Source organism: Phocoena phocoena, chromosome 8 (genome assembly GCF_963924675.1).
Source record: "Phocoena phocoena chromosome 8, mPhoPho1.1, whole genome shotgun sequence".
Taxonomy (NCBI): Eukaryota; Metazoa; Chordata; class Mammalia; order Artiodactyla; family Phocoenidae; genus Phocoena; species Phocoena phocoena.
In genome coordinates, this window is record NC_089226.1 from 103,358,946 (window position 1) to 103,370,806 (window position 11,861).

At 54.8% G+C, this 11,861-nt stretch overlaps 2 protein-coding genes across 5 annotated transcripts; one reads left to right on the forward strand and one right to left on the reverse strand.

Moving 5' to 3' along the window:
• The first annotated feature begins 2,641 nt into the window (after positions 1-2,641).
• On the forward strand, positions 2,642-9,713 carry KAT5 (lysine acetyltransferase 5). 4 transcript variants are annotated; one of them, XM_065881278.1, is made up of 14 exons: positions 2,642-2,661; positions 2,761-2,827; positions 3,150-3,218; positions 3,305-3,441; positions 3,732-3,887; positions 3,977-4,051; positions 4,161-4,235; positions 4,587-4,835; positions 4,909-4,998; positions 6,713-6,853; positions 6,934-7,027; positions 9,073-9,232; positions 9,367-9,448; positions 9,542-9,713. In XM_065881278.1, the coding sequence occupies exons 1-14, from the start codon at positions 2,650-2,652 to the stop codon at positions 9,674-9,676; spliced, it is 1,542 nt and encodes a 513-aa protein (XP_065737350.1). In that variant the 5' UTR covers positions 2,642-2,649; the 3' UTR covers positions 9,677-9,713. The 4 variants fall into 4 exon arrangements, with proteins under 4 accessions (XP_065737350.1, XP_065737349.1, XP_065737352.1 ...); XM_065881277.1 differs by having other exon boundaries at positions 2,650-2,827; XM_065881280.1 differs by lacking the exon at positions 3,732-3,887 and having other exon boundaries at positions 2,650-2,661.
• A 558-nt stretch (positions 9,714-10,271) lies between these two features.
• On the reverse strand, positions 10,272-11,409 carry RNASEH2C (ribonuclease H2 subunit C). Its single transcript, XM_065883047.1, has 4 exons — positions 11,199-11,409; positions 10,813-11,009; positions 10,613-10,732; positions 10,272-10,298 (listed from the first exon to the last, which is right to left on the reverse strand). Exons 1-4 carry the CDS (start codon positions 11,368-11,370, stop codon positions 10,272-10,274), a joined length of 516 nt encoding a protein of 171 aa, XP_065739119.1. The 5' UTR covers positions 11,371-11,409.
• Positions 11,410-11,861: the final 452 nt, after the last annotated feature.

An 11,861-nucleotide genomic window follows, 5' to 3' on the forward strand; every position in this document is an offset into this window, starting at 1 on the left:
ATAAAAGTCCCCTCGGCTGGTAGGATGAGGCTTACGCTATGGAACCTTCTCTCCCACAGCCACGACCCCCTTCTGTGACAGGCCCCTGCTACCCTTGTTCCCCCCACATCCCCACAACAGCATTCACCTGTCCCACCCCAGAAAGTGCCGCTCATGGTAACTGTTTGTAGAAAATGATTTTAATGGGTACAGCAAATACACTTTTTAAAAAGCCCTCTCTGAAAACCAGAGATGATGAAAATGAATTGTGTTCTTGAATTGTTTTTTTTTTAAGCCTTCACTGGGCTGAAAAGGTGTCATTCTGAATATTTGACTTTTGTCTTGGGTACTTGTTTTCCTTTAGATCCCCTGAGATATAAAGGAGAGCACAAGTCCGTTTTCCCAAATGAGTGAGCTGTTGAGCCCAGTGGGGCTCAGCTTCCGGCCCCTTTCCTGGCTCGGGGTCTTTCCTGGGAACCAGTTATTGCTTCCACGACCCTGTGACAGGGAATGTTCCACAAAGGTCATGGGCCTGGTCACAGCCCACCTGCAATGACAACCCTCCGCTGAAAAACACACCAGCCCGAGAGCTCTTACCCAGAAGAAACATCTTCAGCCCTCAAGGTCACGGACACATCATTAGTGCACTTTAGAGGAAATGCTTGTTTACCCCCACCTTGAATTCAGCCAGCATTTTGATGGATCTGGATCTTTTAAGCACAAACATAGCACATACATTTGGAAAACAGAAGTCCATGTTCCTTCCTTCTTCTTTTTAAAAAATATTTATTTATTTATTTGGCCGCGTTGGCGGCATGCGGGATTTTTCCTTGCAGTGCACAGGCTTCTCTCTAGTTGTGGCATGCAGGTTTTTTTTCTCTTCTCTAGTTGTCGTGCGCAGGTTCCAGAGCACATGGACTCTGTTGTTTGCTGCTCGCAGGCTCTAGTTGAGGCACGCAAACTCAGTAGTTGTGGCATGAGGGCTTAGTTTCCCCACAGCATGTGGGATCTTTGTTCCCTGACCAGGGATCGAACCCGCATCCCCTGCATTGTGAGGCAGATTCTTTACCACTGGACCACCAGGGGAGTTCCCAGTTATCCATTTTATTTGTTTGTTTTTTTATGGTTCCATATGGTTATTATGGACCATATGGTTATTTATGGTCTTCGTTGCTGCACGCAGGCTTTCTCTAGTTGCGGCAAGTGGGGGCTCCGCGCATTCTTCTCATTGCGGTGGCTTCTCTTGTTGCAGATCACGGGCTCTAGGTGCGTGGGCTCTAGAGTGCAGGCTCAGTAGTTGTGGCGCACGGGCTTAGTTGTTCCGAGGCACGTGGGACCCTCCCGGACCAGGGTTGGAACCCATGTCCCCTGCGTTGACAGGCGGCTTCTTAACCACTGCGCCACTAGGGAAGTTCCAATTATTCAGTTTTAATGTGGATGGAGTCATAGACAAAACGTCAATGAATGAGTGTGGCTATGCTCCAACAAAACATTGCTTACAGACCCTGAAATTTGAATTTCATAATTTTCATGTGTCATAAAATATTCTTTTGATATTTCCCCAAGCTTTAAAAAATATAAAAAACCATTCTTAGCCCACTGGCTGTAGGAAAACTAGCAGAGGGTTGGATTTGGCCTGCACGCCACAGTTTGCCTACCTGCCCATTTCCTTCACCTTGCAGGGTTTTTTATTTTTTTTGGTTTCCCAAAACACTTATCACTCTTTTTTTTTTTTTTTTTTTGGTGGTACGCGGGCCTCTCACTGCGGCCCCTCCCGCTGCGGAGCACAGGCTCCGACGCGCAGGCCCAGCGGCCATGGCTCACAGGCCCAGCCGCTCCGCGGCATGTGGGATCCTCCCGGACCGGGGCACGAACCCGCGTCCCCTGCATCGGCAGGCGGACTCCCAACCACTGCGCCATCAGGGAAGCCCATCACTCTTTAATAGACTAGATAATTTATTTTTAAAATATATTTACTGTTTGTTATCTATACCCCTCTTTTATTCTTCCCAACCTCCAAGAATGCAAGCTCCAGGAGGAGGAGATTATTTTATTCACTGATGTATTCCAGGCTCCTAGAATAGGGCCTGGCACATGGTAGGCGATAACTAAGCACTTGTTGAATGTATAAATGAAAAATGTTGTAATTACTCTTATAATTAGCAACCTATTATACAAAACAACAAACCCATAAATCTTCCGTGATTCCCAGCCCTAAGGAATGAAGTCCACAACTTAGCGACGCGTTGACTCTTTCAAGTCCCGGCCACTTCTCCAGACCCGCCCCCCAACTCCCGGCCGAGCACGCGCAATTCACTCCCCGCGACGCATCGTTACGCCAGTAGGAGACGCCCCAGCCCGGCCTCCCTCAAAGCACTAACACCAGTCCCACGTGACCGGCGTCGCACCCAGTGAGCGTCACGTGACGGACTCAGTTTTCCTCCAATCGTTGTGCACGTTGTGGGGATTCCACCCAGGACCTGGCCTGAGACTTAAAACACACCATTCCCCCAGCAGCCAAACGGGCCGGCTCCGTCAGCAAGCTGGGCGGCGATGTCTCGCAAGTGTCCTCTCGTAAAGCCGCTTCGGGGAGGCCCGGGCCTACAACGTGTTTAGTCCCGGAAGTGACGTCTCCCAGAGGGGCCGGAAGTGGCAGTGGAGGGAGGGAAGATGGCGGAGGTGGTGAGTCCGGTGCCCGGGGCGGGGCGGAGGGAGCCAGGGGAGGTGGGTAGAGCCCGAGGCCCCCCAGTAGCCGACCCTGGCGCCGCGCTGTCTCCCCAGGGGGAGATAATCGAGGGCTGCCGCCTGCCCGTGCTGCGGCGGAACCAAGACAACGAAGATGAGTGGCGTGAGTGACGTCGGGGGGCGGGGCTAAGGAACCTGAGGGCGAGGGGCGGGGGAGAGTCAACCGAACCCAGGGGAGGGGGTGGGGCCTCTAGAATCCTGGAGCGGGCGGGGCGCAGATACTCAGGAGGGGCGTGGCTTTTAGCCGTTTGTGAGGGACCGGGCAGGGCTTGGAGAGGGGATGGCACTTGGTGACTAACGGGGGCTTGAGCGAGCAGTTCCAAGTGCTGGGGCTTAGGAATCGGGCCTCGTGGTGTTCAGGTCGTAGGAGGGTGGAGCCTCATGGCCTGGTCTGTCTAAGGCCCTTGCCTCTGCTGTTCCCACAGCCCTGGCTGAGATACTGAGCGTGAAGGACATCAGTGGCCGGAAGCTTTTCTACGTCCATTACATTGACTGTGAGTTCTGGGCCGGGATGAGGTGGGGCCGCAGGGTTGCGGGGCAGCCTCTGGCACTCCTTCCTGAGCCATCCCCACTGCTGCAGTCAACAAACGCCTGGATGAATGGGTGACCCACGAGCGGCTGGACCTAAAGAAGATCCAGTTCCCCAAGAAAGAGGCCAAGACCCCCACCAAGAACGGACTTCCTGGGTCCCGCCCCGGCTCTCCAGAGAGAGAGGTGGTGAGTAGGTCCCCTACTTCACCTCCTCTCTCCTGCCTCCTACTTTTCAAATCTCTTGGCCTCAGTGGCTCCTGGATGGGCTGGAGGCTGTGCCCTCCCACCCTGGCTTCAGCTTGTGAAGGATGGGGGCCAAATTGCAGATGTAGTTTCCAGAGTCCAGTGGCTGTTCCTGTGTCCTTGAAAGGGCAGAGGGTGGGGTTTGATCACTCCATGCTGAGGGGGCCCTACTCCCCTTCCTGATCCCACCACCAACCCCGCCCCAGAGGAAGACCCTGGACCTATCTCTACAGCCGGCCTCCGCCCAGGCCAGCGGGAAGACCTTGCCAATCCCGGTCCAGATCACACTCCGCTTCAACCTGCCCAAGGAGCGGGAGGCCATTCCCGGCGGCGAGCCCGACCAGCCGCTCTCCTCCAGCTCCTGCCTGCAGCCCAACCACCGCTCAACGGTACCCTCAGCAATTCCAGGGACCTTGCTTTCCTCTCAGGTCCCACCTTCTCTACCTTCTGACCCACCTGTCCTGGTTTCTTTCTGCAGAAACGGAAGGTGGAGGTGGTTTCACCAGCGACCCCAGTGCCCAGCGAGACAGCCCCAGCCTCAGTTTTTCCCCAGGTGAGTCCCCCAAACCATCTCTTCCTCCCTCCCCTTCTTCTAACCTCTGGTGGCCCCTTTTGGGCTCATTTCACAGCTATGTTTTCTATTCCTACTTTCTCACCTGCAGAATGGATCAGCCCGTAGGGCAGTGGCAGCTCAGCCAGGGCGGAAGCGAAAATCGAATTGCTTGGGCACTGATGAGGTAGGTCTGAAGAAGAGGGAAGCTGGGTGAAAAGGAGGGGACATAGGCAGGGCGGAGACTTTAGTGACTAGTTTAAAAATGAACAAGGGGTGCTGAGCAGAGATGGCGTTGGTGGGACTGGGAGTGAGGCGGAGCTGGTTCAGATCAGGCATTGGGTGATTTTTTTCTACATTCCAAATGAAAACTTTCCAAGTCTTGGTTTCTTTAACTGGAAAGTGTGGATTTTAGTACCTCCCCCAATAGGTTTGCTGTTAGGTTAGAACAAGGAAACCTGTGGAAAGGCTGTGAGCTGTAAAGTGCCCAGCTTGAATTGTCTCCTGTAACCTGGTGTCTTCCACCGGCCTTGGGCAGGACTCGCAGGACAGCTCAGATGGAATACCGTCAGCTCCTCGCATGACTGGGAGCCTGGTGTCTGACCGGAGCCACGACGACATTGTCACCCGGATGAAGAACATCGAGTGCATCGAGCTGGGCCGGCACCGCCTCAAGCCCTGGTACTTCTCTCCATACCCACAGGAGCTCACCACGCTGCCCGTCCTCTACCTCTGCGAGTTCTGCCTCAAGTACGGCCGAAGCCTCAAGTGTCTGCAGCGTCACTTGGTATGAGGGGTCCCAGGAGGCCATCCTCCTAGCAACCCCCCACCCCTGCCCCTAATTCTCCTCTCTTCCTCAGACCAAGTGTGACCTGCGACATCCTCCAGGCAACGAGATTTACCGAAAGGGTACCATCTCCTTCTTTGAGATCGATGGACGTAAGAACAAGGTCAGTGGCTGAGGGGCAGCGGGGAGTCCTTGTCGCCGGGAGTCTGAGGGAGTCGAGTGAGTAGCTTCTTTCAGCTCAGGAAAACACTGACCATTGTGGCTAACAGATCCGTTCACCCCATTTACTGCATTCCTGCTGTAGGGCAGGTGGTGGGCGATATTGTACAAGGTGAATTGGACAAAATCTCTGCTGAGAGCTCACAGGGGAAAACAGACATGCTAATGGCTGCATAGATCCCAGTGTGATACGTGTCATGAAACACAAAGGGTGGGTTATCAGGATCCAGAAGAGGTGGACAGCAAAGCTTCACAGAGGAGGTAACCTTTGAGCCGTGACACAGGCAGTGGGTTCTGAAGGGCAGGAATGGATGCTGACTCCAGAGATACTGCGGGTTCAGTTTCAGACCACCACAATCAGGTGAACATCGAAATAAAGCGGTCACACAATATTTTTGGCTTCCCTGAGCATATCAAAGGTACATGTACGCTGTGCCATAGTCCGTTAAGCGTGCAGTAGCATTGTGTCTAAAAAAACAATTGCAGTGGTAACATTGAGAATCATGGGTCACCATAACAAATATAATAAGGAAAAAGTTTGTAATATTATTGCAAGAATTATAAAAATGTGACACAGACATGAAGTGAGCACATGCTTTTGGAAAAATGGCAGTGATAGACTCAATGCAGGCTTGCCACAAACCTTCAATTTGTAAAAAAAAGCGTTATCTGTGAAATGCAAAAAAATGTGCAGAGACAGTGTAAAAGGCGAAGATCCTTTCTTCTGGCTGGAAGGCAGACAGGATGAGGCAAGGCTCATGGGACAGAGCTCAGGTGGTGGGATTGAGGTCAGCTGGGAAGTGGGGACACTACAGGTTTGGGGCTTCAAACCTGCCTTAGTCTGGCTGTGGGGAGGAAGAAGGGCATAACCTGGAGGGACTTTAAAAGTGAAATGCCTCCATTCTTGGGGCTTGGAGGGCGGGGAGGGAGAGGCAGTCACCTAGACTGCCAGGGGACAGCTCTTGCTTGGGTGCTGGGGGGACTTGAGAGGAAGGTGCTGCTTTAACCACTGTTAACTGTATTAAGTGTGTGGGCTTGGGTATCCAAATGGCCGTGTCCAGCAGGTGCTTAAAAAGCCAAATCTGAAATGCAGGAAAGTTGTGAGAATAGAAATAAAGTAGCAAGATTAATAATTTTGCTGGGGCAGCCCTTGAGGCAGTTATTTTGTCAAATTCCGGAATTCTTTACCACTGTTGTAGAAGAGCAGATCAGTTCTCAAGAGACGTGACTGGGGGTTGCAGAGTGTTGTTTTTTTGACAACCAGTTTCCTAAGACTGTCACACAGGCAGAGCTTTTCTCATAATCCTTGGTCAGTCTTTCTTAGCGGGGACACATCAGTTTGTTGACTGGTAACTGTGGCAGAGGGCAGTGGAGGCTTCCAGGCCAGAGTTAGATGGGGTATGGAGAGCACGAGTAGACCTGCCCAGCTCACCGGGGGGCGGGTGCTTGAACACCATCACACAGCTGAAACGTGGGCTCCTGGACACTAAGAAGGGCCCGTGCGCCGGACACACTGACCAATGGACTGGGTCAGGCCCCAGGGAGGAAGGCTCCTCACCTATCAGCCTGGGGGACAAAGAAGCTTCAGGCTGACCCTGGCCCAACGGCCATGCTCAAGGCTGGGTACCCAGGGTGGTGACAGACCTTTTCGTTTGCAGAGTTATTCCCAGAACCTGTGTCTTCTGGCTAAGTGTTTCCTCGACCACAAGACGCTGTACTATGACACAGACCCTTTCCTCTTCTACGTCATGACGGAGTATGACTGCAAGGGCTTCCACATCGTGGGCTACTTCTCCAAGGTGAGTGTTCTTCCAGGCTGTCCTCAGTCCTGCCCTGAGCTAGGTCCCTTCCCTCACACTCACCTGCCCCTCTTTTCCAGGAAAAGGAATCCACAGAAGACTACAACGTGGCCTGCATCCTGACCCTGCCTCCCTACCAGCGCCGGGGCTACGGCAAGCTGTTGATCGAGTTCAGTGAGTACCTGTGCTGCTGGCTGGGGCTGGGGGCAGGTCCTGGGAGGCCCAGGCCCCATCGCTGTCTCACGCACAGATGCTGCACGCGGACATGTCGGGTCGCTGTGTTCTCAGCCCTGGCTGTACAGTCCAGTCACCAGGGGAACTGGCTAGAAATAACGATGAGACTCTCCCAAGGTTCTCGCCATACTGGGGCGACTGCCCTGCTCGTCTGGACTAGGTTTTCAGCCCCTCATAGTTCCTCGGCCAAGGTTCTAAGTACCACTCAACTTTTCCCAAATCTGACTTGTCTGCTCCTGCCCAGGGCACGGGCAGAAGCCGAGTGAGCCACTCCTGCTCAGCTGTCTGGTCCTGTGCGGTTATACACGTTCCTGGGGAAGGACCTGTGGTTTATTTCCCTACTTGTTCTCTGAGCCTTGGGGACAGCAGATGTCACGTCAGACGTGACTCACAGGGATCTGGCCTCTGCCCCTCATCAGACATGAACTCTTCATCAGCCCCCAAGGCCCCCCTCTTGCTTCCCAGCCTCTTACCGTCATTCCATTCAACTCACCACTCACTGCACCCTTGGGATAACCAAGCTCTGACCCGGGAGATGAGGGAGGCTTAGCTGTCTGGTGAAGACTTGGAGGCTTGACTTGATCACTGACATGTTCTGAGAAATTTTATTGGTATAGAAAGATGCCAAGATGTGGTCACATCCTCAGGAAACCTGCCTGAAGAGCAGAAGGTTGCTGAAAGTCAGTCTAGCTGGAGCTCAGCCCTCAGTGGAGATGGGTTGTGTGCGGGGCCACCCGGGAAATGTGCTCAGCCCCCAGTGGAGATGGGATGTGTGCGGGGCCACCCGGGAAATGTGCTCAGCCCCCAGTGGAGATGGGATGTGTGCGGGGCCACCCGGGAAATGTGCTCAGCCCTCAGTGGAGATGGGATGTGTGCGGGGCCACCAGGGAAATGTGCTCAGTTGTGCCCGGCAGGAGCAGACGGCACTAGAAGCACCATTCCAGGCAGCTCCAGAGGGTGGGCCGGTTGTTGACTGGGAGGGGCTGGGAGCTCCTGCAGCTGAGGAGGCAAGTGTGGCCTGCAGTTGATCTGTCAGGACTCTGCATGCACTCCCCGCAAAGTTGAGTAAGAACTCAAGTGTGCCCCTTCCCTCTTCCATGCTTCCTTTCTCCAAAGCACAAGCCTCTCTGTCCTCCCCACCGGGCTGCTTGGTGAAAGTCACAGGAAGTTGGGCAAGAGGGTCAGACTGGCTGATAAAGATGAATGAAGGGGGAAAGGAGAAAGGGCTACGATCCAACACAAGGCTCGTTGTGACTGAGGATAAAGAAGGGCTTCTAGAAGTAGTGGAGACATCTCAGGGCCCTGATGGGGAAATGAATACTGTCCAAGAGATGTGAAACTGCTCAGGGTTTTGTATGGCCTGAGGGTCTCACCAGGAACTGCCTGCCAGTGCCCAGTGGTCAGCAGGGTAGAGGAGGGCACAGCAGTCAGAATGGGAGGGAGAGAGCCACTGGAGAGGTAGCTACTGCTGAGGAATGGCCTCCCTCTGACTTGGGAAGTGCTTTGGCGCCCTTCTTGCTTCCTCCCAGCCATCCAGTCAGGCCAGCCTGGTCTTAGAGCAGCTGATGCTTCTCAGGTCACAGCCAAGGAACTGATTTGACTGAGAATGCAAGCACCCTCAGGCCTGGACCAGAGGTGGGGTCTCCCCCTCTTCTCTCCTCACATATCTAGGCGCAGAGAGTCTGGTATGCCTGAGGCAAGTTGGAGGCACTTACTTTCCACAAACCATTTTCTCTGCACTCCCCGCATCCCACCTGTAAGCCCTCACTGGCTTCTAGTTGATTGTAGCTACTTCTCTCAGTGCCCTCAGCACACAGGTGAACAGTACGCTCACTAGTCCTTTACAAGGAAACTGAGGCACAGAACTACCACATGGCAGGCCCAGGATGGAAGCCATGCAGTCTACCTCTGCAACCTGCATTCCTAAACGATGGTCGCATAACGCTGTGATTGCTTACCCACCCCCTCCTGCTCCATTGCTTTAGGCTATGAACTCTCCAAAGTGGAAGGGAAAACAGGGACCCCTGAGAAGCCCCTCTCGGATCTTGGCCTCCTATCCTACCGAAGCTACTGGTCCCAGACCATTCTGGAGATCTTGATGGGGCTGAAGTCAGAGAGCGGGGAGAGGCCGCAGATCACCATCAAGTGAGCCTGGCCCTGCCTGCCCGGGGGTGCATGGCATGACCTGTCTGTTCCCGGGCTTTCTCACTCTTCGGGCTACTGGGGGCCTGGGGTGGAGATGTAGGCCCCCAGGGGACCTGATCTTTGCCCTCCCACAGTGAGATCAGTGAAATTACCAGCATCAAGAAGGAGGATGTCATCTCCACTCTACAGTACCTCAACCTCATCAACTACTACAAGGTAGGGAGGCAGGCAGGGGGAGACAGGTGTGTGTAGGGGTGCAGAGAGCAGGCCCCACGTGGGCTGACCAGCCTGGCCCCGTCTCCTGTCCAGGGCCAGTATATCCTCACACTGTCGGAGGACATCGTGGATGGGCACGAACGGGCTATGCTCAAGCGGCTTCTTCGGATCGACTCCAAGTGTCTGCACTTCACTCCCAAGGACTGGAGCAAGAGGGGAAAATGGTGACCAGGCACTGCCCGTGGCAGTGCCAGCAAAGCCAGCAGAACTGCGGCTGACGGCCCATCCCTCCCCCACTGGGGTCTCCAAGAGGCGCGCCAAGGGAGAGAGGGCAGAGGACAACTCCACAAGGAGAGGACAGGCCTGGTAAAGGCCTGCTGGCGCCTAGCACCAGGGCGAGCTCAGGGCTCAGGTCAACTCCGAGGTCGGCTGGCCGCAGGCCCAGGCCTGCTGTGAACCAGGGACCAGAGGGAGCCAGGCAGCTGTGTACAGTGAGATGGGGGGTGCGGGTGGCTTGTATAGAGGACTGGTGGCTGTACAAATTTCTTTTGTAAAGTAGGAGCTGGGGGTGGGGTGGGGTGGGAACTGGCTGCAGAATTCTGGCCTCTCTTGCCCCACTGCCCCCGGCAATAAATTGTTTCTATAGGTCAGAGCTGTGAAAGGTCCTTGTGGGAAAATGGGCAGTGCTGGATCCAAGGTGCTGGCGAACTTACAGGTGTTCTGTGAAGAGCTCCTTTATTGGGGTGATGGAATCAGGCTCCAAAGTGAAGAAGGGTTTACTGGGGTGAAGGGATCGGTGGCTTTCAGTTTCAAGCTCTGGTTCTCAGTCCTCGGGTACCTGTGCGTGAATCTGCAACAGGAATCACCTCTACTATTGGATTTCTGCAGTATGGTGACTGGGTGGCCCAGATCCTCAGGGGAGAGACCCAGCTGCTCAAAATCATAGCCCTTCTAGAAGGCCAGAGAAGAGTGGTGGGTAAGCCATGCTGCCCCTACCCAGTCTAATCCTCCAGTCAGACCCAGGTCCCATCTGCCCCATTGTTCTCCCCAGCCCCGAAGCCCCCAGATTCACTCAGGGACAAGATTCTGGAAAACTTAGGAAACCACCTTGAAGGGGTGCGGGGGGTGGGGTCTGGGAGGGAGGGGGCCCATCCATGTACTCACCGCGGCAGCGAGGCTGGGCCAGGTCAGGGCCCCACGCACTTTGGCATCGGGACCGGGGATAGTCTCCAGGCCCCACAGGGTGAAGCTGCTGAAAGTGGCTGTGGCTCCAATAAAGCGGTCCTAGGGAAGGGGCCCCGGCTCAGCATCGAGGCCGCCGCTCCCACCCGCGCTCCCTTGCAACCCTATACCCCCGTGCTCACGAAGTCGCGCTCCAGCGCCTCCGGGGGCTCCACCAGTTCCCGCTCCTCTTGCTCGTCATCCTCCAAACCCTCCGAGAAGTCCTGCTTCCCCAGCAACACCTCTCCCTTCTCTTCTGTCATCACATATCCCACGAGGCCGGGCGGCACCACCACCTCCTCGCCGCGTAGACTGCGGCCCCGGAACGACACTTCCAGTCCTGGAGGAGGCAGGCGAAGGGCCCCAGTGAGGGTCTGATCCAGGCCTACCGGAGCAAGCCCGGTAGCCGCCCTCCCGCCACCTTCGGTGGACCACGATCCCCAGGAGCCCTCGCGCCGCTCCTCGCGGAGGAGAGCGCGGCGCCGGCGCGGGGGCTGCCGGGAGCCGTAGTCCAGCCGAGAGCGCTCACCGTCGGGACCCTGGCGGATGGCCGGGGTGAAGAAGAGCCCCACGGGGGCGGGCCGGTTAACCAGAACCTCGCAGGGCAGAAGGTGCAGCAAGACGGGGGCGGGATCGCGCAGCGTAACAGGGCGCAGGTGGACGCGGCGCTTGTCGACGGCTTCCCCGTCGCTGCTTTCCATTGTCCGTCGCGACCCCGTTGCTCTCAGGCTAAGGCCAAAGCTGGCGCGTAAAGCGCGCGGAGCCTGTCGGGAGGCCTGGGGCAGTCAGCGCAGAGCCTCCTGGGAAGCGTAGGCTTCTCTGACGCTCCTCTGCAATACCGCCTGTGTTCGAGCCCCAGATTTTTTTCTTGAAAAATTTTTTCCAATAGTATATTTTTATTGTAAAACATCAACACGATCCCTAAGAGTTCACTTTTTATATATTGACTGGTAGAGAGTGTTTTGTTTTGTTTGTGTGTGTGTTTAACTAGGGATATCAACCGTTCCTCAAATGTGTTGAAGATACTTTACCCGAGTTTGTCTTACAAACTTCTGTATTGGTCATTTTTATTACAGAGAAGACTTTTGTTTTTTGTAGTTAAATATATAAGCCTTTTCGTTTCATGTCTAGCTTTCGCAGTACTCTTTCCCTTTTGATTTCTTAACTCTTCTTTAATGTTTATTTGTCCTGA